Source organism: Phlebotomus argentipes, unplaced genomic scaffold, assembly GCF_947086385.1.
Source record: "Phlebotomus argentipes unplaced genomic scaffold, Phlebotomus argentipes genome assembly contig_5, whole genome shotgun sequence".
Classification (NCBI taxonomy): Eukaryota; Metazoa; Arthropoda; class Insecta; order Diptera; family Psychodidae; genus Phlebotomus; species Phlebotomus argentipes.
This window is the reverse complement of record NW_026776165.1, coordinates 3,446,387-3,471,316: the sequence shown is the minus strand read 5'-3', so window position 1 is coordinate 3,471,316 and position 24,930 is coordinate 3,446,387. Positions and strand designations below refer to the sequence as shown.

The window sequence follows — 24,930 nt, the reverse complement described above, 5'->3', positions numbered from 1 at the left end:
TTTCACTCTGTCCTTGAGTTTGCAAGAATTGGCGGAAGACCATTGCGATTTTCACTTATTATTTGGCACGGAAAGAGGCGGAAAAACGAGCGGACTGAAGTTATCGGACATTTTTGAATGACTCTTCGCGCCCTTTTGATTTGGACGCGATTTGGTTGGCAGCAGTGTGTTCGTGACGTCATCGCTCAGTGACAAGCTTCCATTTGTTTTTCTCGGGTTTTCTCTCCGCTTCTGCTTAGCTTTTATCGCTGGAAAGCATGAAAATCGCCCGGGAGAGTGTCTAATTGCGTGGTAAAAGTGCTGGGCAGAGGATGAGTGAGGCGTACTCGCATCAAGTGCTGCGAACGGTCGTGGCGCAGATTTGCCAGACCATCGGCTGGCATTCCATCCAGTCCGGCACTCTGGACATCCTCGTGGACACGGCCAAGCGCTACATCCAAGCCCTGGGCCACGAGACGCACAGATACACGGAATTGGGTGAGTTTCCCGGGCTCTAAATGAAGAGAGATTGGTTGAGGTTATGCGCTTCCGGACGCCTTTTCAGCTCAGCGCACGGAACCGAATCTCGATGACTTGGCGGAGGCTCTGGATTCGTGGCGCGTGAGCTACAGTGATATTCTGGAGTTCGTGAGGAATGTGAGTCCCGAGGAGTGCGCCGTGAAGGTGCCGAAGTATCCGGCGAGGAAGGAGAATCACCTGAACTTCCTGAAGCCGGGCAGCAAGGAGGTCATCACGCGGCCGGTGCACATTCCCGAGTACCTGCCGCCGATGCTGCCCGAGGAGGAGGACGAGGCGAAGCAGGCGGAGAAGGAGAACGCCCGCCGCGACGGGGAGATCGACGTGGTGTCTCTGTCGCCGCGCCAGACGTCTCAGACCAAGACACAGCCGGAGTTCGTGGCGCCGCAGGGTGTGCCGCGGCCGCGATTCAGCAACCAGGCGCAGGAGGACGACATGGGGCGCGCCGTGAGGGAGAACAGCAGCGTTATCATGACCACGTCGGGCTTCATTTCGCCGTCGCGCGCCGGAAAGCTGCCGGACGCGAAGCTCTCGGTGGACTTGGCTGAGCTGCTGCACCAGCTGGTGGGTCCCGAGCTGCCACCACCGCCGCCGAAGGTGTTCCCGAGCGTCGTGCCGAGCAAGGACGGCGATCCGGCGCCGCTGCTGACCGCGCCGTCGCCGCTGAACATCGCCTCGGCGAATCCCGAGAAGTTCGACGTGAAGGTGAAGGGGCGCAAGGGCGCCGAGCGGAAGCCGCCGGGCGAGACTCGGCCGCGGCAGAGGTCGGCCAAGGCGCACGCCCACAAGGCGAAGGACGGGCCGCCGGCCAAGAGGCAGCACGCCGGCAAGAAAGCGGCCCAGCAGCCGCCGCTGCCGCCGCCCGACGTGCCGCTGCCCATGGACTTGGCCACGGTGAAGAGGCCGCCGGAGGAGGCGCCCGAGGCGCCGTTCGTGGAGGGCAAGATCAGCGCCGAGCCGGACAAGCTGAAGATGAACATCTTCAAGCGCATCTCATCGACGAAAGTGACTGGCGTGAAGGAGGAGAAGCCGCAGATCGTGGATCTCACGCTGCAGGACGCCTCGCCGGAGCCGGAGCCGCACACGAGCGTGAGAGTCATTCCACAGACGCCGCTCTCGCCGCCGCCGCCGACGACGAAGAAGAAACTCAACGCCGGCCGGACTGCGGAGCCGAAGGAGCGGAAGAAGCCGAAGACGGAGAGAGCGTCCAAGAAGCAGAAGATGTCCATGAGTCAGCCGATGATGGACAATCCGTGAGTTGGAAGATTCCTTTCGGGGCTTCTGATGAGTCTGAATCGTGTCCTTATTTTGCAGAATGCGCTTCGACTTCAACTTTCCCGGCCAGAGTGGCGCGGATTTCCAGCACGCGCCGCTGGAGCAGAAGAATCCCATCTCGATGTTCCCGCAGCAGCCGCCGCGGCCGACTGGGCCGCACAATCTCTTCAACCTGTTCAACTTCTCGAGCAGTCCTGGCCTCATTCCGCCGCCGTCGCTGTTCGGCAACCCGTTCGGGCTGCAGCAGCAGCCGGGCGGGCTGCACTTCCCGCCGGGCGGCATTCGGGGCCCGAATCCCTTCACGCTGATGCCGCTGCCGCGCTTCCCGCCCATCACCACGGCCATCCCGGCCGGCGCGCCGTCGTCGCCGGCGCCACTGTCGCCACAAGTGGTGCCGGACAAGAGTCAGTGCAACGTGGCGCCGCTGGTGCCGGAGTCGCTGAAGCTGGAGCCGCTGATCCTCAACATGTCCGCGGGTGCGTCGTCGCCGGGCGTGGAGCCGAAGGTGGAGCCGGCGGCGGCGGCGGCGGAGGAGGATGAGGAGGAGGCGAAGCGGCGCAAGCTGGAGAAGAAGGTGAAGAAGAAGAAAGAGAAGAAGGAGAAGACGCGCGACAAGGAGAAGAAGCGCGAGGAGAAGCGCGCGCTGAAGGACGCCAAGGCGAAGGAGAGGCGCGAGAAGAAGCGCGAACGCGAGCGCGAGGGCTTCATGGAGCAGCAGCAGCAGCAGGAGGGCATGACGGTGGGCATCCCGAAGCTGACACTGAAGCTGGGACACTCGCCCAAGTCCATGTCGCCGGACGGCGGTCGGAAACTGTGAGTATTGCGCGCGTGAGCTGACGGTGATTGGCTTTAGTTGTCCTTTTCCTGTGTTTTTTTTTCTCTGTTCTCTTGCAGTCATTTTCATTGGCTTGTGTCAGGGAAATAATTGGCTTTCCATTCATTTCACCCTCACTAACCGATCATCATCACAAACACACACACATTTTCCCTGTGAATTACTTTGATTTTATTGCGTACCTGAAGTGTGTCTCACAAGATGGAATAAAAATCACTCTGACTCTCTCTTCCCGCGGGATTCTTTTCTCACTCTGTGCTCGTATTTCTGCAGCATGATAAAGCCCATTAAGCGGGAATCCGCGATGTCGGGTGAGACTGAAGGCGGAGGAGGAGAAATGCCTGAATTGGCCAAGATTTCGCCTCTGGTCACGCGACCGCCGAAGCCAAAGTCACCCACGTTTGGCCACGGATTCTTCCAGCATTCGCCCACGGGATCCAGCCTGCCGCCGACTCCGGGCATTTCTTCCAGTGAGACTCAGAGCCGCCAAGTCGCCATCAAGAGGCGTGTTTTCACCGATCTTTACCCTCTTTTGCAGGCGCTAAAGGCTTCGGCGCATCTCTGGCGTCTCCCACGGACGCCATGAAGAGTCCCACGAGCTCACTGACGCCCATGCCGGCGAGAGGACGTCCCAAGGGGAGTGGCAGCAAGCAACACGGCGCAGGACTGTCAGTAGCGCCAGCGACGCCCGGACTGATCTCTGGTGAGTGTTTGACGCTCTTTTGGGCTCTGCTGGGCGTGGCTTTCGAGGGGGCGTGGCTTCTGAAAGCTTAGAAGATTGGAATTTCACGCGATTGTGATGAAATTTGCATTTGTACTTGCTAGGAAAGGGGAAAAAACCTGGTGAAAGTTATTGCGGAAAACTCGAAAACACACTGAAATTGAATTTTGAACCCTTTTTTTTCTTACATCTTCTACAATCTGTTTATTTTTGTCCTTTTGTCTCGTGGGCAATGAACGTCATGGAGTTATAGCTTCTTGTATTAATGCTTCAATGGTTGGAGAGAAACATTTCCACTGAATTATATTCGTCAGATGGAAATGAACGGACACTTTGATGGTTCTTTTTCTCCTCGAAGAAGTTCATCTTGTCTTTATCAAATCAATTTCTTCCTTTGCAGGTCTGAATCTGCCGATGGAAACGAGTCTCATTCCAGAGAAGATGATCAATAATTCAATGAGGGTGAGATTGTCGGTGTGTTGTGCACTTCCTGGCCACTTTCTCACCGCTGCTTTGTCGCTTCTTTCCAGGACGCCGACGGCAACCAGGTGTGGATCTGCCCGGCGTGCGGACGCGTGGACGACGGCACGCCCATGATCGGCTGCGACGGCTGCGACGCGTGGTATCACTGGGTGTGCGTGGGCATCCAGGTGCCGCCGGACGCCACGGAGGACTGGTACTGCCGCGTGTGCATCCTGAAGAAGCAGGAGATCCAGGCGGGCGGCGGCAGCGGGTCGGAGAGGAAGAAGAAGCGCAAGCGGCGCGACAAGAAGCAGCAAGTCTAGCCGATTTGCATGCCAATAAATTGTATCCTGTTCGACTTGTGCTTTATTTGGTGGGCAGGAAGAGGGAAAGAAAGAGAGCTTCATGCGATGTCGCTGGCGTCGGCGATTCTGGGATGGATGGCGAAGTACTCGTCGATGTGGTTCCGCACGAAGCGCTCGTCCGGATAGTCGTTCACCAGCACGATGCTGTCCGCCAGGCTCTTGGCCAGCTTCTTGAACAGCCACCGATTGGCGATCAGGCCCTGGCTGAAGGGCTTCATCAGCTGCTTCACGATCAGGGGTGCGATGCGCTTCCTGCAGCTGCTCAGCGTCGCGGCGTCCATGTCGTCGGCCGGACTGAGCGGCGCCTCCTCGTCGTCGCTGTCCTCGCCGAAGAGCTCCTGGAACACCAGCTTCAGGCGCTCGTAGCTGCGCAGGCTGGAATCGCCGACGGTGCACATGATCTGGAAGAGCTTCCTGCGCCGCATCCGCAGCTCGCACGGCCAAATGCTGTCCTTCAGCGTGTCCTGCTGCTCCTCCACAATCAGCTGGGGCGACTGCACGCCGGCCGGCGGGTGATTTGTCTCCGACAGCACGACTTTGATGTGCGGATCGTCGGCAGTCTCGAAGATGTCCAACTCGTTCGCTTCTGTGGCGAAGAGCTTCTCCAGATTCTCCTCAATTTCATCCTTTGTCATTGTCTCCTCAGCCTCTGGCCGCGGTGGTGTCTTTCGGCGCTTCTTGGCGCTCCTGCGCTTCTTCCTGGGCGGCGATGGTGTGTCTGGCAGATCAGGAAGCTCTCCAGGAAGTGTGAAATCCCTCTCAAACTGCTCCGTTTGCGTCTCCGCATTGCACTTTGTCCTCATGCCACTGTGACACTCGGCGAGGCGAGAAATCAATCTCTGCCCTTTCGTCTCCAGGCGCACTTCCGAGATGATCTTCAGCATCGCCTTCCGATAGAGACTGACAATCATGCTAGACTTCACGGCTTCCAGCTCCAGCGTCTTGGCACAGAGATTCAAGTCCTCCCAGTTGAGCCTCTGCTCGTCCGCCGACGGGCTGCAGATCATCCAGGTCTCGTAGTTGGAGTGCAGAAGCTTCTCCAGGTAAGTCACGTACTCCTTCCTCACCTTGTCCGACAGCAAGTGATACACATCCGCTGGCTCGTCCAGCTCAACCAACACGTCCTCCTCAGACACCGGAGAGCCAGCCACTCCGGGAAGTTCCAGTCTGGACGTGCAGAGACTCTCCGAATAGCCATTCAACTCCCGGTTGGAGGGCAGCATTATTTCCAGGAGCGCCAAATCTGGTGGAAATACGCAAATTACTCCAGCAAATCCAGTGGGAAATCACTCTGCAGACAACTCACTGGTGAATCTAGGTCGAATTTCCACCTGAATGGACGATTTTCAGGGCGAAAAACACCAGAAAAGCATTCGTTTACTCCGCACTTTTTCCCACAGACTGGAAAGTAAGGTTAGATTTTTTTGACAACATACTTTCCCGCGCGCTGCGCCATCCTGGAAAGGAAGGACGAAATGCTGCGAAATCCTTAAAAACATGAATTTTTATTCGCAAATTGATGAAAATAACCCGTATTCTTGAACTTGTGGTGCTCAGGATGTACCAGAATTACTCTGGAGCTTCCAATTTTGGCTTCTTCGCCTCACTTCCCGAATCTGATTCTTCTTCCTTCGGCGACTTGATTTTCTGCGATTTCCCCAGCCAAGATTGCATCATTTTGCTCTTGATCGGACTCTTGCGCTCCTCCTTGATGGGTTTGTTGCACTCCTCACCCTTGTTCCGGGAGCTGTTGACATATTTGGACACTTGATGCCATGTGATCTTCTCAGTGGGCTTCAGCAGCTTCAGAGCGTCCTCCGGGCCGACTCTCTTAAAGTCCAGCCAATCTGCCACCTTCTCCTCACTGTCCAGGATCGCCGGCATGCGATCGTGCATCCAGGAGAGCTTCTCGTTCGACTGGAACGTGATGACGGTGTAGCTGAAGAGCGTGTCGCCACTGTTGCTGCTCCAGACGTCGTAAATTCCGGCCATCTTCAGCAAATCCACCTGCTCGGGCTCCCACGTGGACTTGTCCTCGATCTTCACGCCCTCCGCCTGGGGGCTGTGGATGAAGAACACGTCCCGCTCTGAGGAACGAGCCTTCTTCGTCGTCTGCCACTCGTAGAATCCTTCGCAGACGATCACGCAGCGTTGGCCGCTGGTGAAGGAGCGCTTGTACAGCTTGGACGTCATCAGGCTCTCCAGCCGGCAGTTGTTGGTGGTCAATCCGTGGGTGTTGTACTCGCCCTTGTGCCAGAACGGCACGATGCCCCACATCATGGGCACCAGGACGCGCACTCCCGCCGCGGCGTCCTCCTCGAAGTGCTGCTGAGAAACCAGGACGGGCGTCATGTCAGTGGGCGCGATGTTGTAGGACGGAGAGTAGGCCTTCCCCTGGTTGTACTCTGATCGCCACAGAGGCTGCTGTTTCGCCCCTTTGCCCCCTTTTGGGGCGTAGCGACAGGCTCGACAAACGCCTTCGGGACTGAGAGTTCTACAAAACACCGTGAGAAAAAAAGTGACTAACAGTTGATTCTCTGAATGAAATATCTTTGCTGACGATCCTTACAAGCATGTTCGACCGCACATTGCAGGAATTTCCCGGTTTTTGCTGGGGAAAAAGCAAGATTTTTCACAGAAAACAATTTGTTTACAAACGCCAATTGCGATGTTTCACAACACCAACAGCTGAATAGTGAAATTGGAAAGTTGGCAGCACTGGACTGGAAGTCGCGCTGGAATGTTTTGTCAGTGCGTGACATAACCTCAGAAAAACAAAACGCAGATTCATCGTGAATTGTTCGGGAGTGTGTTTTATTGAGTTTCCTCTGGATTTTCGCGGAAAATGTCCATCCTCGCGTACAACGGCGGCTGTGTGGTGGCGATGAAGGGCAAGGATTGCGTGGCAATCGCCACTGATCATCGATTTGGCATCCAGGCTCAAACCATCGACACGACATTCGAGAAGATCTTCGAGATCAATCCACAGATGTTCCTGGGACTCGTGGGCCTGCAATCGGACATCCTCACGGTGCGCGACAAGCTGATGTATCGCAAGAACTTGTATGAGGTGCGCGAGAATCGCGTGATGACGCCGGCGAGATTCGCCGCGATGCTGTCGAGTTTCTTGTACGAGCGCCGCTTCGGGCCGTACTTCATTGAGCCCGTGATCGCTGGGCTGGACCCCAAGACGAGCAAGCCCTTCATCTGCAACATGGACCTCATCGGCTGCCCCAATGCGCCGGACGACTTCGTGGTGGCCGGAACGTGCGCCGAGCAGCTCTACGGCATGTGCGAGACGCTCTGGGAGCCTGATTTGGGGCCCAACGAGCTGTTCGAGGTCATCGCGCAGTCCATGGTGAATGCCTTCGACAGGGACGCCATCTCCGGATGGGGCGCCACGGTGTACATAATCGAGAAGGACAAAATCACCACGAAGTCCATCAAAACGCGCATGGATTGAGGAATCTACACAATTTCTTACACTAATTCGCTTTCTTACGTCTCTATGAATAAATATCCCGTTTGTGGATTGGATTTGGTGGCTTTTAGATGTCTCTTTGGGGCGCTTTTTGTCTTTCTTCTTGGATGTTTCTTTCCGGGTTTCACTCTTGATTCGTTTGTGCAGTGAAACATGAAACCCGTGAAATGCGTGTTTCATGAGGAAATTCAAATGAAATATACGTTAATATTTCTTTTATTTGTGCAAAATCCAACAATTGACGAAACTTAACAATACTGAATGCAAATTCCACCCCGAAAAAAATGCCCACGAGTCCCTGCTTACTTGTTGAACACGCGCACCAGCTGTCCCTGCTCGTTGTACACGTAAACCGGGTCCGTGATGGGCTGAACTGGACTGTATCTCAGCTGGGCCGTGAATCCGTTGCGCCGGCGATCCTCCTCGGTCTGCCTGGTGAGGAACATCACGCGCTGCAGCGTGTTGTCGGGCGACAGGACGTAGTACTGGCCAGAAGATGCCGCCTTGGCAACGACAACGCTTGGCTCCTCATCCTCCTGATCCTCTTCGGATTGCTGGCGAGTCGCGGGCGCGCCGTATTCCCGCTGTGGGCCGGCTTGCTGGCGTCCAAACTGCTGCTGAGCGCCTTGCGGCTGAGGCTGGAAATTGCGCGCCACCTCGAACTCCTGCGGATCCGTGAATTGGCCGCGGAGGCGAGATTGCTGCTTTCGCGGATTGAAGCGAGGCGCATTTGTCGTTGGCACGCCTTGGACTCTCACGCTGTCGTCGGATTCCTGCAAATTGATCAGCAGATTGGCACAACTCTTCAGCCATTGCCTCTGATCGTCTCACCTCGTCCGCCGGCGGATTCTCCGGGTTCTCAGTCACCGTTCCGGCATACTCGACGTTCTCCCGCGTGACTTCCACCTCGTAGTTCTGCCTGCTCTGCTGGGGCGCTCCGTACTGCCTGCTAGGCAGGTTGAACTGCGCCCCCTGAGGCCTCCATCCGGATGGCGCGTAAGGAGCTTCGGCCGCGGCCAAGGCGACGAGGGCGCACAGAATCAGGAACTGAACAGAGAGGAAAGAGTAAATCCTTAATGCCAAGACTCTCAGGCGATCTTCAATCGAAATTCTACCTTCATGATGTCGATTAATTGCACTTGTCTTGGCGCTTCTGCACAACTGCCGATCACTCAGCCGGCGACATCTTTTATATCCAACAATGAGACGCCATTTGATATTCAGAGAGCATCCGAAATACTATTTGTCTTTCATTTGATTTATTCGCAAATTTGTGAGTGTGTTTCTGTGACAGGGACATGGATATTATGCTAATCAAATCACGCCCAATCTCACTGCGAAAGCGTCTCTGGAAATTGATAAAAAATGCTGCTGAGTCTCGTGAGTTTCGGCGATAACAATTAAGAAGAGATAAAGAATTTTCAACATTTCCAATCTTTAACACTTCTATAAATGGTGAGAAAATGCATCTCAATTTCAGACTTGATTTCTTGCTCACTATTCAACAAACTTGTGAACCCGCCTTTCCCTATATTGGAATGTTGTTCTCAAAGTTGAGCCTCAAGAAGAAGAAGCATTTGAATCTCCATGTGAATTTTTGAGTCGATAAATTCATGCAAACTGAGACAAATTGTCCACTAAGTTTTAATTGCAATTGCAAACGACGTTTTGGCACTATTTCTCAGCCACTTTATCTTGCGATACGCATTAAATTGGCTGCGCTTCCCCTTGAAGTGCAGCCAATGCAGAGCTCGGAATTGCATTAGAGACGAAAAAGTGAGTGTCTTTGCGCTAGAAGAGGAAGATTGACCAAATTATCGAGGCAATTCATGTCGCTCGTCGTTCTGCCGTGCATTAATAGGTCTTTGACATTGGCCTGAAACATGATGTTATGATGTAATCGCGGTGGTTCTTTTGTTGTCTCCCCAGAATTCACGGGCTCGCATTGGAATTCAGTTCGCAGTTCAACTTCGCGTCGATGATTCAACACAGCGTCGCACAATTTGACAAGATCGTCGGTTTTTTTTTTTGCTTTTCACTTTGCAAAATGCACAATTCTTTATTTCTTTAAATACATCATACAAAAGAGTACAAAAAATTATACAATCTTACAATAATTCAAGAGTTGTTTTTTTTTTTTCTTTCTTCGCTAGAGAGTTCTTAGACAAAGTCGATGATCAATGTTTTTTTTTTTGTTGTTTTTTTTATGTTGCATTATGATTTCTCTCAAAATTATGGCAGTTTTTACTGTGTCAATTCTAACACACTTGCACTTTTTTCACCCCCTTTTTTCCTATATGCTTTTTAACTTACTATTATTTACAAAGAAAGAGAGAAGAAATTACACAATATCATCTACAGTTTCTACGTTATTAGTTAATTTAATATCATTTAAATTTATCCAAACAGAAATGAGTGACGACCATCCAATTCGCGTGCGCGATCCGGAAATCGATCCAATTGGGAACAGACTCGGATTAGGGCAAATTGGTGGGCGACACTCATTTCGTCTGTGAGTATTTTCGTCTAATAACTTCTTTTTCCCACTCAAAATTGATTGGACGTCTTTGTAGCTAAGAAGGTGATATTGCTTGCAAACTCGTATTCCATGGTCGATGCTGTAATTGTCAACGTTTGTATCAAAATGTTGCCTATCGTAAAAGTATAATATTATACGTCTTAAATATCTAGAGACAGAATGCGGATGGACGGACTGGCCAAAGGGATGGTCATCAGTTGCACAGGGTTATAAATACATGACGTTATGCTGCAATGGATCTACACTAAGTCAATGGTGAGCTCTAGTAGCCGTGGAACTGGCCGTTGTTGTTGTAGCCGTTGCTGGCGGCGTAGTTTCCGCCGTTGGCGCCATTTCCGGTGTCCTCGTAAGTCACAGTGGGCCTGTATCCCTTCTCGTCGGCCTCGTACGTCACCACCTGCTTCCTGCCGTCGGGGAGGAGGACGTAGTAGCGACCGACAGTCTTGTCACCGTCGCGAGACTCCATGTGACCGAAATCATTGCCAGATGGGTAATCCAGAACCTGGTACTCGAAGGAGTACTTGGCTGGCTCCTGAAACACAGAGGAGTTAAGAACAGATTCAGGTTTAAGAAGAAAAAAACATCGAACAAAGAGCAATGAATTCGAAGAGAAACCAGAGATTTTAAAATCGAAAATGCAATCGCGTTGGAAGTATGGAAGAAAGAGAAAATCTCGAAGAGAAACGCAGTCAAGACCCGGTCAAAAAAATTTTGGACTTACGTTGTATTCGTATCCTCCGTTGGAGTATCCGTTGCTGCCGCCATTGGAGTATCCGTTGCTGTATCCGTTGCTGCCGCCGTTGGAGTGTCCGTTGGGAGCGCCGTAGGTGCTGCTAGGCTTGAAGACCGCGCTGGTCACGGCTGGGGCTCCGTACTGCTGGCTTGGGGCTCCGTACTGCTGGCTTGGGGCTCCGTACTGCTGGCTTGGGGCTCCGTATTGCTGACTGGGAGCGCCGTACTGCTGGCTGGGAGCCTGGAAGGAAGCCTGGCTGGAGTGGTAGCCGTTGGTGGATTGTCCGTTGTGTCCGTTGTGGCCATTGTGTCCGTTGGGCGGCAGATACTGGTTGGTGGGCCTCGGCTGGTACTGGTGGCTGTTGCTGGACGGCACGCCGTAGGACGTGGACGGGGGCAAGTAGGCATTTCCGGGCGCCTGGAGGGCATTGCTGGGCGGATAGCCGTTGGCAGGTGGCTCAGCGCTGACCAACGCCAGGCAGGAGAGAGTGCACACAATTGCGAAGATCTACAATAAATTACCACGATCACTTAATGGCGGATGACAATGGGAAGAGAGCTATCAAGCCTCATGATCGGATCCGTGTGACAATCTGTACAATTGGAGATTACAAGTTTCTCCTATTCAGCGACTTGGGGGGTTTTTTTTCAATGCATTTCATTACGTAAAAATGTCAACAATTACGGTGATCACAAACCATCTGATTCATTTAAATGTGTAATCTCGGAGAGAGATGGATCTCACGCTGTAAATTAGAATGAGATCTCCAAAAGGTGGAGGGAGATTAGGAAATACCACCTCTCAATTAGCTTCATAATTAATGTCACACCAGACTTTTTTTTTTTTGAAATACAAATGCAACCTGACAAAGGCGATCGTACGCACAAGAGCTGCACACAAAAGATGAATTTTGTCTTTCACTCTTCTCGCGCTGGCGAGAGTGAGTTTTTGCCAACAATGGGAAGGGTGGCATAATTGGATGTATTCTTGTCAATCAACACGCAGATTTTCCCATCTAATTTTCACTGGTTCGCGGAAGAGATCGCGAGGCCTTTCAAAACTCCAAGATCAATGATCGTACCTTCATGTTTAAGTGAAAAGAGAGATGTATGATTTAACAAAATATAGAAAAACACTGGGATCACAAAACGAGGATCACACACAGAAGAGCGGACTAAACTCGGGGATCACTGCACGTGAGAACTGTTTGGTGGTCGATCGTATTATGATTTGCTTAGGTTCCAGCCTCCCGTATTTATATATCTGCCGCGTGAATCTGCGGCCCGATCTCATTCATAAAAAGGTGGTGTTTGAGCGTCTCTTCTTCGGGCTTTGGGAGTGAATGTGCGGATTGGCCAGAATGAGATGCGCTCATTGATCGCGCGCTGGGGAGTGAAAAAGACACTCTAGTGCTCTCTCGAGAGAGCGAGACTTCTTGGGCGCCCGTCGGGAGGAAAAGCATCAGTCGGACAATTTGGGTGGCGAGAAAAGTGATGGTTCCTCCATTCCTTAGGCTAATATGCAATGTTACAATTTCGCAATGCCAACACAATGCGGAGCATGTAGTTCATCTCTCAGTGAAATATGCGCCTCGCAAGGTATCCGTCATTTATTTATGATGATCACGAATAATCAATGTGGGGCAATACAGCAATTGCTGAGCACTTGAATGATATCGCGCATTTTGCGATGGAATCCCATCAATTGTGAAATGGATTTTGTGGAAGTTGAAAAATGCGATCGAGCTGTGGGTGATTTTTCGATCATTCAAGATCATCGGGGAAAATAGATAAAAAGGCGAATCGCCAAAAATTTTGTCTGATGTAATGTGATTTTTCCAGCCAAGAAGATTCACTCTCTTACACACGACGAGAGTGTATGATTAGGCGCAACATGGGAGCCTTACATCATGCTAATGACACCATTGCCCAGTGCTTTTAGCGCTGCTATAGCAAGTAAATGGATCGATTGGTGTCTGAACCTTAATGATCTCCGTGCCGCCACGAATTTTCCCGGCCACAGAACACCATCGACAGATCACTTGTGGAGAGTGAAAATGACGCCCTCGAGGCAGATGCACAGTGATGACATTACAATAAGAATCTCTTTAGTAGATGAGATTGCATTGAGCAGCCGTTACAGTTTGAATTGCGCGTGATTTTCCACCGATTTTTGTTGATCAAGTTGGCAAATTAAATTAAAAAAAATCGGCAAATAATCAATTTAAAAATAATATTTACACTAGTTTATTTCATTTAAAATATGTACAGTATTTTATCGCTCAACTCTATTATTTACAATAATCCCAAATTCCATTTGTTTCTATTGTTTTGTTACGTTGTTTTAATTTATTAAATTATATTATTTGATATTCCATCGAATTTTTCTGTTAATTGTTTGTTTACTTTATTGTTAAATTCTGCTACAGTTTCTATTTTACATTCTTTGTGTTTTAATGCTATGAAGTTTAATTTTAAGTGTTTTATTGTATTTCGTCTTAGTTGTAATGTTGTGTAGTTTTGTTTTCTGGTGATAATATTTATTCTCCATTCTTTTCATTTGAATTCTCAAGTCACGATGAAACACTAATTAAAGAATTCTCGATATTTTCGATAGATTTTTCCATTTTATGCCTTAAAATTTAAGTAATTCTCTTGCGAATCTCTTGTGTAATATTCAAGTGAATGTATTTGGGAGGAAATAACATAGCAAATATGATGATTTATTAATCTAATTAATACTAAGAATTTTTCTAAAACCAAACCAGTTGAGATTCTGTCTCAATGCGATGCAAAAGAAGCCAGAGATTCGATAATAATACCCCTAATAAAGGGCTGATTGACTAATCAAGCGATAACATCTCATCTCTGCGAGATGAATCAATTGGCGGTTGTCATGCGGAGATGAGGAGATTGTCATCCGGAAGCGCGCCGAATCGCAGATAAGACAGCAGATAAATCAAGAAGCGCAGACGATCAATGGCTCTATTGCCCTGTCCGCGGACCCCCTTTGAGGGCAGCGCGCGCCTCTCTGGCCGACTTCTCGCGCGTCTGCATATCGCAGACAATGTGGCACAACCGCAAGTGAGAGTGAATTACTCGCCATGATCGTGCCTCGGCGATTTATTGCGGAGGAAGGATTTTCTGCCGTGCACCTGATGAGCTCCATGTGCTTTTACTTCGCATCGATCATTTTAGCATTTTTCTGGATTATTGCATCACGCCGTGCACGGCGAAGACTCTTCTATCCGCGGTGGTCTAATTATTTGGAAGAGACGCGCGGCGATGGTCTCGCAATGATGGAATGAAGGTGACGCGCGCGCGCTGAGAGAAATGCGCAGGCGCTCTACTATTAGATTATTCAACTCTTCATTATCTATCTCAAGGGGGAGATAATATGCCCTGAATCTGTACATCACTTTCGAATTCATTTCAACATTGATTCCCAAATTGTTATGAATTTCTTGAGGTTTCATTCGATGTTTCTGTAAAAATCGACTTAAAACCGCTATTTTTGGACATCTTTTCTGATCATAACCTCAAAAATATCACTAGAAAATCTTCAAATGCTCCGTTCAAAACCTTTCTGGATCACAAAAACATCTCTTATGATTTGTCAATGATCCTGAAATTGCTGATTCACAATCAAAATTGTCCAGAAAGTTGTCTAAATGGACATTTGCCAAGTTCAAACGACTATTTTTGAGGTTATGTTAAATCTTAACACAATTTGAAGTGTTTCTTAAGCAAAAAAGCACTGTTAATTGCTTGCAAATGCTTAATTCTGCCAAGATTTAGCAGAATTTATGTGCTAAAATGTGAATTATTCACTAAATCTGTCATTAATTCGTTACATAACCTAGAAATAAGATTATTACGTTTGTTTTTTGTGTGAAAATCGAAGGAAATTCAGAGAATCTCTATTTTTTGTCAGAGAAAGAAGCATCCAGGGAAGGAATATTGTAGGTTTTTCCACACTTCTTTAGTACCTCTGCTGAGCCGTACACCACTTCTGACTGTATTATCTCCCCCTTGATCTATCTGACTACTAAATTCATCACTTTGCCTCTTGGCGCTTTTTGCACACGCCGCGGCCACTCAAGATTCTCTCTCTTAACAGCCACTAAAGCTTCCACTGTTGTGCCATTTTTTCTCCCTTTCCAAAGGTCTTTTGTTAGGCCATTGTTTGGCCGGGAAAATGACGGTTATTGACATTGGATGCAGAATCTTGCGATTATCCAGCGAGATGTGCGCGTATTTGTTGACCACGAAAGTGGTTCGCAGGAGAATCACAGGCGCTGCAGCGCCTTTAGGCCTAATCGGCGCAAAGTCAGTGCTTGTGCTTCAATTAGAGTAAAGGTTGGGACCTCTTGAGGATTCTCGAGGGAGCTTTTTGCGCGCCACAATTGATTGGCATGTCATGCGGTGGTGTCGATATAATTATTAGAGGAGATCACCAGGGATCTGGCGATGGTCGGTTGATCTCAATTTCAACACTCATCGCCTTCTTGGCTGCCTCTTTATGGGCCTCTCTTGGCCTGGTGCGAAAGAGTGGAATGATTTATCGATGTAACTCATTGTCACAAGTCGATCAAAGGAGGATCGCGCGCAGTGGTTCATTCTGGCCTTCGATCTGCAATCGCACAATGAAACTCGAGCACTGCTCCGAGCCATTTGCCTTCACTCACATGCGGTGCCAAGCACCACATTTTTCCCCAACATCGTCCATCAACGCCGTTGCCTTAAATCTGGCGCATCTGGTGCGCCATGATGAGATCACGAGGTGACTTTTGTCCATTCATGCACATCCATTTGTTTCTCCACCGAAATCACACATTTTATCAACACATAGCAAATTGCCGCAGCGCGCATTGCACAATTGCTTAAGCCAATCATTATGCCTAAAATGATGGCAGATGTGTCTTCAAAAGGGACCTTCTTCTGCCCAATCACTTCCGGTCAATGTCATATTTGTGACAATTGTTCAATTTGCGCGCGCGCGCACACAATCCATAATTTGTCCAGGTCAAGAGCGCACGCATTTGGAGTTAATGCGGCCATCCAATTACCGATAACCGATGTCTTGATCTCCGCGAGCATTTGTTTCTGTCTCGAGCATCTCTTGTCTCGCGATCCCATGCGGAGGCAGTAATGATGCCTCATAAGCGTGAATCTGCAGCCGAACCACACTGAGAGAGTGTCTTGTTCGACTGTGTTCGCCGAAGAGTTCATCTCAGATGGTCAATCTTGCTTTCTTGCTGTTTCATTTTCCTCTCGCATGCAAACTGTTGATCTGCGGCTTTAATTGAATATTGATTTGTTGGAATTTTTATACACGACCTGTGATCGAGGGATCATTATTCAGCTGTGATGATTTTATTACTGGCTTCTAGCGTGTGAATGTGGATGAAGACTGATTGAAATTGCTGGCACAGTGAAGTGGAGGAGAATAGGGACGATCAGATTATCTTGGTTGGTTGATTGTTTAACTAACGTTCTGACTGTCTTGTGTCTTGTTGACATTCATATATTTGGTTCAGTAGATGTGAAATCTCTCCTGTATTTTTCAGTTTCTCATTTTAATTTGCCTTCGTGAATTTACCACAGCATTGACAGTATTCCTCTGCTGGTCAGTGTATATTTTGATGTTCTTCTCACGCGTTATGTAAAGCAGGCAATTTTTCCAATAAACCACAATCAAAGTGGCATTATTGGTTTTTCTCCGATGGAATCCACGGCAAATAATGGCAATTGAGAGACTTTTTTTCTGTAATCAAAGGCGTCTTATTTCATCTCCAACTGTGCATTACAATTAAAAGTATTGCCAAAAAGTGCGGCGGCTTGGGAAGATGGGCATATGAAATAAGAAGTAGTGAGTAGGAATGCAAATTAGGCTGAGCTCTTGGGAGATTGCATCGCTCTCATTACTGAATGGTCATCAGCACCATCATCGTGCGCACTTATTGGCCACAGCACATCCTCTGGCCGGCAAAAATCAACACTTTCGCAATTGTGAGCGCAACACATGATCCCCCGTGTGTGTACATTTTGAAAAATAAACTTGGGCAACTTATAGCGCAAATTGCCACAAGATTAATTGCTCGAGTCGACAGAATTCAAACTGTGCGCCATCGGGTGAAAAAATGGTGCGCAAAGAAGTGACTGAAGAAGTGGTAAAAATGTAACAATGGCGCATCAACATATTGGAGCAGAGAATATGACCATTTCTTCTGCTCCAGACTGAAATTTGCATCTTAAGCCAATTGTTTGCCAATTTTTCACTGTGCGGCGTAAAAACTGCCTCTTGGTCAAGTCTGGGCGATTGAGATTTATGAGGAGGTTTAGAAATAATGCGGTGGGCGGAAAAATCATTGCCTGACACATCCTGGGCTCTATTGAGATGTTCACTCTAATGGATTGACCTCTTGGAGGTGTGAAAATTGGAGGACAGATGATGAACTTCAAGTCCAATTCGGGTTCTTCGGTTTCTTCGCATTTGCCACACTCCCGATGATGTTGATTACAAGTTGTCATCAAGTTGAGATCACTCCACATCGTGTAATGCGTGTAATTTCGATTGCTGATCAAATTCAACATCTTCATGTGACCTTCCAGCGCCATGGAGAATTTGCAGCAATTAATTCCATTTAAATTCGAATCACTCATAATTACGCATGACATGCATTCCACTTCACATATAGAAAGGAAGGCACCTTCGCTGGATCTTCAGATGAAGGCATCAGGTGAACTGATACTCTTCTTCAAGTGCGCCGCGTGATTTACAATGTAAGAAGTGCAAATTTTGCAGTTGCAATTGCGAAAATTCACGCGAAAGTGTGTCATTTGGAGTGGAAAAAGTTTTGCATTCTGATCCAAAATTATCAATTGCGCATGTCTTGAAGCACTTTTGACTTTGACGTATTGAAGATCGCGTGCACTTCGACACAAATGTCTGAGCTTTAGAGCAAAATTGTATTTCACAACGCATGGCGAGACGATAAGAGCTTCTTTCACACTTTTTTTTTCCTCCTTTTGCAACAATTACAAAAGCTCACCTTTTTCTCCACAATTGACAGCAGATCCAGAAAGAAAAACATACATTAATAATGCTTTATCTTAAACTTGACACGAACAGAGTGGAAGTTTTCCAATATTTTCGTAATGCCTCAAATGTGTTGACGGATTAGAGGAGAGAGAGAGAAAATGGATTAACAGCCTTGCGTAAAGAGAAGCTGCGCAGAGATGATGGGAAACACAAGTAAATTTAATTAAAGTCAAACGGCCACCAGAGTGAATAAATTGTCTATCAATCAAGAAAGGTAAAAACGCTCAAATTGATCTACCCACTCTGTCGATGGCAGCCAAAGTTGAGGTGGAAGGAAAGAAAAAAAAAGAAACGAAGGTGCGCAACATTGAACTAAATCTATGTTGGGATGATTTCAATTGATCACCGAAGACACGATAATCAATCATCATTCTTCGGGGGCCCCTAAAAGTCGCGGGCCTGAATCCCTCATATGAGATGTCAGTGACAAAAGAGGCACTTTACTCTCATTAAATCCCACCCGCTCACAAATTGACACTCACTGAGGAACTCACAAATTGGATTTGGCGCCAAATTTGACGAGGTCAGGAACTGCAACCTAATCACTCACGACGCACGTCCGACAGCGCCGTGTGCGTCTGCTTTCCCACTTATTTGTGGCATTGTTGTGCAAAGCTGAGGACAATTAGGCTGAAAGACATTATTTACTGGCCAAAGTGTTGGAAAGAGAATCGATTGTATTTGGCATTGAGATGAATTTTTGCATTCTTAGACTGACATCAATTTTTCATCTCTCACACGAATTACTCGTGAATGTCTGTGATAAAATTGGCTTGCGAGTGTTTGCAGAGTGAGAAATCTAGGCGCAATTTAGAGATTGAGGGCAATGGATGACATTCCTACGAAAATCCTTTGGATTTCCATAGGACATTACTTAGGATTCTAATTAAATTGTCCTCACAATGTTATTCTTTATTATTGTTGATTCCTAATTGATTTTCTAAGAGCAAAACAATTTGGCTGCATTGGAAAGCTCTAATGAATTTCCTAGGAATTCCATGGGACACTTTTGAATTTCTACTCTATTCCATCTCATAATGCTAATGAATTGCTCCAGTGTCTTAAGCAGTTGTCCTTCAAATCGCTGTCTTGTGGCCGTCTTGCCTTTAAACATCTTCCACAACCTCCCAAATGAGCAATTCTGTAATTGCAATGGTCAATTAATCAATTTCCGAATGTCAAAATCACTACAATCTGCAAGTGAGCAGTCTGGAGCAGGGAAACTCCTTCAAGTCCGCAGTCTTTATTGAGTGTGAAGCGAAAGATTTCGCTAACAACATAATTAGATGCCTGTGTGATTACAAATTTCATGTCAGTTAATTCTGAAATTGCTACATTAAAGGCACCACAGAGTAATTATTATACAGTTTATTGCGAATGGGAAGAGAGCTGTGATGTAGTTTAACTTCTTTTGCCGCCTCTTTTTTTTTACCATGCCGTCATCGCAATGCGCGGCGAAACAATGCAATGAGATGGGATTCAAATGAGTTTATGTAGCGTGGCAATTAGATTTGTAATAACTTAATTATTTGAGATTACCGTTTAATTTGTCATTTTGTGAGGATTTTTACAACACAAGCAAATGAGATTCACTGATGGGCGTGAATCTGGAGTGAATCAACGATGGCAAAGCGTGTTACACAATGTCTTTTTGGCTGTGCGCGCGCGGCGGGTTTTTGCAACAAAAGTGATTATGGTTTTCTTGAACTTGAGAGCCGTTTGGTGCGTGCTCAGCGCTTTCCTTTTGTTGATTTTATTGTCAGATTAAGGTGGCTGGGAAGATTCATATTTGGCTACCGACGCATTGTCACACTCGCGGTAGCGGCTATTAATCAAGAGCGGCTTTATACGGTCGAACACCTCGCGCAATCGCGTCAATCTCATTTGTCATCTGCATGTGATCATGCTCACATTCACCATGTACAAATTGATGCTGTCCGATCTGTTATATCTGACAATGCCTCTGACTTTATGCACACTCGCGATGTGTGGTCGAATTTCGCGGGTTGGCCACGGACGAAATTTGTCAAGTGCAAATTCCTTTTTCGACATTGAGATGCTCTGTTGTTTCCAGTGTCAAGACAACTAAAGTCCTTCTCAAGGTTCTTACCAACAAATGAATTCAACACAGAGTGTGGAAACACGTGGAAAGTTCAAATACTCTAATTACACTAAAATTTAAACGCGTAATTAAATAATCCAATCATCTGATCAAACAAGGGCGAATTTTCGCGCCGAAATACTTAATTGTGAATGAATTGTTTTCCTCTAATTTTCAAATATTGATTCTGCGACAGATGCAAAATGTCTGACACGTTTCTTCATAATTATGTGACTCAAGTTAGAGACAATGAAACCATCTTTCCGGGATGATTTCTGGATGGTATAAATTGAGCTTCGCGTCCTAGAAGACTTCAGTAAAGTGTTGTAGTGAATCAATCAATCAACATGCGTTTCTTCCTCGTGACTTTGGCCATTGCCGTGCTCTTCGTCTTGGCGCAGGACTCTGGAGGTGAGATCTACTGATCCTTTGCTCAATTTACTCATCGTCTTCACGCTTCCTCAGAATATTCTTGTTTTTTCTTCTTCTTTTTACGTTTATATTTCCAAATTAACTTTCATTTAATAATCGTATTTTCTCTTGTCATGTTTACTTTACCTTTTTTTCCTTTTTCTGCGCTCATTCTTCTGCAGCTGCACCCGTGGACGAGGCTCAGCCAACGACAGCAACTGCGACGGACGATGATGACAGCGATGAGAGCGAGGAAGGTAAGAATAACTTCTAATATGTGTGAGATCAGCTTTTTAGTTAAGCCTCGGGTTAAGCGAATCAGAACGAAGATTGATTTTTTTCTGTTAGAATTTCTTTTTCCATTGGCTTCATGTAAATTTTAAAGCCGATGATTCTTTAATCTTATTTCGTTTATTCTATCTGCGACTACATTTGAACTGACAGTATTTATTTTTGCTTTTCAGAAGGTTTGTTGGCTACTGTTTTACGGATACTGTTGCCGTTAGCTCTACCTTTAGCGAATAGTCTCAACGGAGGACTTCAAGAAGCAGCAGGACAGTTAAGTAAGACACGCTAAAAACATTACTAAGATTTTATGATTATCGAAATTCGTGTTGTTTTTTTTTAGCAAAACTAGAATTATCTTTAATTTTTTGATAACTCACGCAATTTTATTTCCACATTTTTCTGTCCTTTCGCAACATCTTACATTGCTTCCTGGGAAATTTCCGAATCCAGATGCGGCTGTACAAAATATGGGAGCTGCTGCCAATCAAGCTGTAGATGGTATCGGAAAAATTATTGAGAGTACAGCCGCAGGTACTGGACAAACTGTGCAAGCAGTGCCCGATGCATTGAAAGATGTTATTGGAGGAATCTTCAACTGATCAGCTCGCTTTCCCGCTCGATCCTCGGCTTGAACTCGCTTAACCTTCAAGAACACAATTTTCGGAAAATTGTAACTATCAGAATGTAAAATCGTTAAAATTGCATAATAAAAAATGTTGTACAACAAACTTTTGCAAACTTTATTTCTAAATCATGTTATTGTCCTGAATACCCAGCGAACACAAAATGCTAAGATCTCAAAGTTGAGCTTGAAATAGTTGATCTTTTTGCTATTATTTGCTCAAATTTCAGCCATTCGGTTGCTGCACTAGCGAACGTAGCGGCGACCTGTCAAAGTATTGATGCGCACTTAAATACACAGATGTCGCATCATATAAAACCATGTAAAAGTAATGCCATTTCAATAATATACTTCGTGATTACAACACTCAAGTGAATTGTATAAATAGCGCCATGCAAATCCCTTCAAAAGTGATTGAATAAAACTCTCTCTGACCTTTAAGGTCACAAAAATATTTTTGTAAGTAGGATTTTCTGTTTTCATGCTAAATTTTTACCAGAAAAAAGCTCAAAACTGAGTACAATATTTAGCAGAAAAAGAGCAGAAGTATTTTGAAAATTCGGAAGATTGCTAAGAAAATTGATGAAAAATTTGCTTGCCATAGTAGTAAAATTAGCCTAAAAATGTGTTGTAAATGTATTTTTAACACTTAAGAGAGAGTGTAAATCTCTCACTTTTGAAGGGATTTGCAAGGCTCTATACAATCGCCGCTACGTTCGCTAGTGCAGCAACTGAATGGCTAAAATTTGAGCGATTAATAGCACAAAAATCAACAATTTCAAGCTCAACTTTGAGATCATAGAATTTTGTGCTCGCTGGGGAATAAGACAAATTTCTTAAAAAGAGATTAAACGGACTCGAAAGAGTTTAGAAAGATGTGAAAGATGTAAACAATATTAATTGAATTAATATTCAAGATAAATAATCCAATCATCTGATCAAACAAGAGTAAATTTATGTGGCGAAATGCTTAATTGCGAATGAATATTTTTCACTCATTCTATACATTTCAAATGTGTACTTTTGCCAAATTAAATCAATAGTGGATAAAACTATTTGGATTTCTCAAAGATTCTCGAAACATTTGTAATTTTAAAGGTAAAAAGTAGTTTTAGAGCGAAATTTGTGCAAATTTCTAATCATAAGAATGTAAAAACAAAATCACATAATTAAAAATAAAAATTAATCAGCAAACATTTAGCAATGTTGTGAACTGTGGAATTGTGAAAAATTTGTCTACTTAACAAAGGAGTTCTCGAAGAATCTCAGCGCGATATTCACATAAATGTGCACTTGAATTGAGAACTCAAGGACCGCTTCCGTGTAGGCGGTGAAGATAATTTTGCCGAGTAATTGTCCATCATTGAACCCACAAAAGAGCGCGATCAGAAGGAAAAATTAGACGCCTATTGTTCAACTTTGTCTCCATTAGCGAAGACAAATATTCTCAGTGCTAATTGAGGCTTCCGCAATTACTTATCCTTCTTGCGCGGCTCGGCGATTCAAGACCACAACAAATTGACTGGGGCCATTAGATGCAAAAACCACAAGTTAAGATCTCACGGTGATCTTCCACGCCAGCGACAGCGCCAGTCATTGAGTATTGACGTCCATTTGGGTCATAAATCAACTTTGGAAATGTAACATGGTTTCAAAGACGGGCGTTTTTTTGTGTCGCGCTGCACTCGTGTTTTGAAGATCCTCTGCAGTTCCCGAAGCGGCGGGCGGCAGCAAAAAAAAGAGAGTGACGAGCTTGGGTGAGGAAGGCGAAATCGCAATATGTTAAAGATCAGCATTATGCATTAAAATTACACTTTATTTGTGCTGTGTACAGTCGAGAGTCACCTCCTTTTGAGACCACTGAAAGGCCATTATGCGTCGTTACACATCAAATTCCGCAACGTGTGCTCCTCGGCCTCGTGATCACACTCACTTCTTGCCGCAGCGACAATCACTTGGCCGCGCAGAAATCACTCGGGACAGCGTCTCAAGCTTCCCACTGAGAACACCGAGAAGCTCATCAGGCGACGCTTCTTCTCTAACGCTTTCCATGCACAAGTCGATGGTTTTTCTTCCCATTGCGATACAAATCTCGCGCTTGCTTCCGTCCACGCACGGCTCTTTGCCGCACAAAACACGATCATTTTAATGATATTCACAATTCAAAATGACCCTTTAGTTGGCTTTGTTCCCAAGTGCTGACGTCACTCCGCCAACAATCACAAAAATGATTTCAGCACTCTGTGGCAAGGGGGAGATAGTGTGGCATCTGTACACCACTTTCTGACACTTTCACAGCTTCTGTGCAGAATCTTCAACACTTCAGATACTTCTCAACGTCTTTAAGGGCATTTTCTTGCATGCATTTCTCACTTATCACAATCTAATCCTGGTTTTTCTGTCTTACGAAGTGAAAACCTCTTCAAATGCTTAGATTTCGGTTTCTAAGAACTGATCTTAATGTCCCAGGATTTGTTCAAGAACAATTTCCGTCTTGTTTTGTCACCAGAAAATGCTTAGAAAATTTCTAACCAAATTGTGAGGTTATGAATCTGACTTAGAAAAATCCTTCTTGAACTCTTTTACATACAAAATGTTTTTTGCAGGATAATGAGGTTGAATTTGTCACTTTAAAGAGTCAAACTGCGGAAAAATCTAAGCAAAAGGACATTCTTTTATACAAAAGTGATAATTTTGAGGTTATGATCGCCTTTTATGCTGTTTTTCTACTAATGTTTAACCAATCTGAAGTGGTTTTTTAAACAGTAATTCTAAACTTTGCCAAACCAAAGAGAATTGTTCCTATTTATTAAATAAATTTGGTGATTTTGAGGATTATTTAGTCATTAGAATTTGTCTTAAATCAAAAACATAACCTAGAAAAAGCAATAAAATCGATTTTTTCTAGGCCAAAAAAAGGAAACGTCTCAATTTGTTTCAACAGAAGCTTTTGTAATGCAAATATTTGATATATTTTACCACATCTAATTCCTAACACTTCCTTGACAGCTGTACACCACATCCGACCGTAATATCTGCCCCTTGCTCTGCTGCTTGAGCTCCCAAACTTGCTCCCAAAGTAGAGGCAGTCTTCTTTGCAGTTTGTGGAACTTTCCAATCGAATCCATTCTACCACGTCTCCAGGAAGTGATTTGATGTGCCACAGAATCCGCAATCGTGGAAGCATCCCGCGGCAATACATTATCGCAGTGATCGAACCTCTTACTCGCGATATTATGACAATATCGCGATGTGATAATGATAATGCAAGAGAGGCGGTGGGTGGTGCGCGGCGTGTGAATTTGATTGTTCACGATCTCTTGGGATGCACATTTTGGACGGCCTGTGAGTGGAAAAATGGGAAAGTGATCACACCAATTGGAGATGATAAATACATGCCATCCATTCACGAGTCGCACACACAAGGCGACTATCTAACAATTATATTGCACAAAAGGTAGATTAATGGTGAGGCGC

At 46.2% G+C, this 24,930-nt stretch overlaps 5 protein-coding genes across 5 annotated transcripts; 2 read left to right on the top strand and 3 right to left on the bottom strand.

The window, feature by feature from the left end:
• Positions 1-190: 190 nt before the first annotated feature.
• Positions 191-4,167, top strand: LOC132255570 (transcription initiation factor TFIID subunit 3). Its single transcript, XM_059751659.1, has 7 exons — positions 191-477; positions 545-1,769; positions 1,831-2,604; positions 2,900-3,096; positions 3,165-3,329; positions 3,748-3,809; positions 3,878-4,167. Exons 1-7 carry the CDS (start codon positions 312-314, stop codon positions 4,130-4,132), a joined length of 2,844 nt encoding a protein of 947 aa, XP_059607642.1. The 5' UTR covers positions 191-311; the 3' UTR covers positions 4,133-4,167.
• Positions 4,131-5,592, bottom strand: LOC132255571 (uncharacterized). Its single transcript, XM_059751661.1, has 2 exons — positions 5,481-5,592; positions 4,131-5,417 (listed from the first exon to the last, which is right to left on the bottom strand). The coding sequence occupies exon 2, from the start codon at positions 5,395-5,397 to the stop codon at positions 4,213-4,215; it is 1,185 nt and encodes a 394-aa protein (XP_059607644.1). The 5' UTR covers positions 5,398-5,417; positions 5,481-5,592; the 3' UTR covers positions 4,131-4,212.
• A 74-nt stretch (positions 5,593-5,666) lies between these two features.
• Positions 5,667-6,862, bottom strand: LOC132266156 (abasic site processing protein HMCES). The gene is made up of 2 exons (XM_059767007.1): positions 6,744-6,862; positions 5,667-6,668 (listed from the first exon to the last, which is right to left on the bottom strand). Exons 1-2 carry the CDS (start codon positions 6,761-6,763, stop codon positions 5,744-5,746), a joined length of 945 nt encoding a protein of 314 aa, XP_059622990.1. The 5' UTR covers positions 6,764-6,862; the 3' UTR covers positions 5,667-5,743.
• A 65-nt stretch (positions 6,863-6,927) lies between these two features.
• LOC132256562 (proteasome subunit beta type-3) lies at positions 6,928-7,720 on the top strand. The gene has a single exon (XM_059753055.1). It carries the CDS (start codon positions 7,020-7,022, stop codon positions 7,635-7,637), a length of 618 nt encoding a protein of 205 aa, XP_059609038.1. The 5' UTR covers positions 6,928-7,019; the 3' UTR covers positions 7,638-7,720.
• A 183-nt stretch (positions 7,721-7,903) lies between these two features.
• Positions 7,904-17,481, bottom strand: LOC132266093 (pro-resilin-like). The gene is made up of 4 exons (XM_059766931.1): positions 17,335-17,481; positions 11,054-11,434; positions 8,487-8,618; positions 7,904-8,428 (listed from the first exon to the last, which is right to left on the bottom strand). Exons 1-4 carry the CDS (start codon positions 17,479-17,481, stop codon positions 7,958-7,960), a joined length of 1,131 nt encoding a protein of 376 aa, XP_059622914.1. The 3' UTR covers positions 7,904-7,957.
• Positions 17,482-24,930: the final 7,449 nt, after the last annotated feature.

Excerpts from the sequence above, each read along its gene's own strand:
- LOC132255571 (XM_059751661.1), bottom strand. The coding sequence starts at position 5,397 with ATGCTGCCCTCCAACCGGGAGTTGAATGGCTATTCGGAGAGTCTCTGC.
- LOC132266156 (XM_059767007.1), bottom strand. The coding sequence starts at position 6,763 with ATGTGCGGTCGAACATGCTT. Across the intron at positions 6,669-6,743 it reads ATGTGCGGTCGAACATGCTT|AACTCTCAGTCCCGAAGGCG; the intron begins GTAAGGATCGTC and ends GGTGTTTTGTAG.
- LOC132256562 (XM_059753055.1), top strand. The coding sequence starts at position 7,020 with ATGTCCATCCTCGCGTACAACGGCGGCTGTGTGGTGGCGATGAAGGGC.
- LOC132266093 (XM_059766931.1), bottom strand. The coding sequence starts at position 17,481 with ATGTGGAGTGATCTCAACTTGATGACAACTTGTAATCAACATCATCGG. Across the intron at positions 11,435-17,334 it reads CAAGAGGTCAATCCATTAGA|ATCTTCGCAATTGTGTGCAC; the intron begins GTGAACATCTCA and ends AATTTATTGTAG. Across the intron at positions 8,429-8,486 it reads AGAATCCGCCGGCGGACGAG|GAATCCGACGACAGCGTGAG; the intron begins GTGAGACGATCA and ends ATCAATTTGCAG.
- LOC132255570 (XM_059751659.1), top strand. The coding sequence starts at position 312 with ATGAGTGAGGCGTACTCGCATCAAGTGCTGCGAACGGTCGTGGCGCAG. Across the intron at positions 1,770-1,830 it reads CAGCCGATGATGGACAATCC|AATGCGCTTCGACTTCAACT; the intron begins GTGAGTTGGAAG and ends CTTATTTTGCAG. Across the intron at positions 3,810-3,877 it reads TGATCAATAATTCAATGAGG|GACGCCGACGGCAACCAGGT; the intron begins GTGAGATTGTCG and ends GCTTCTTTCCAG.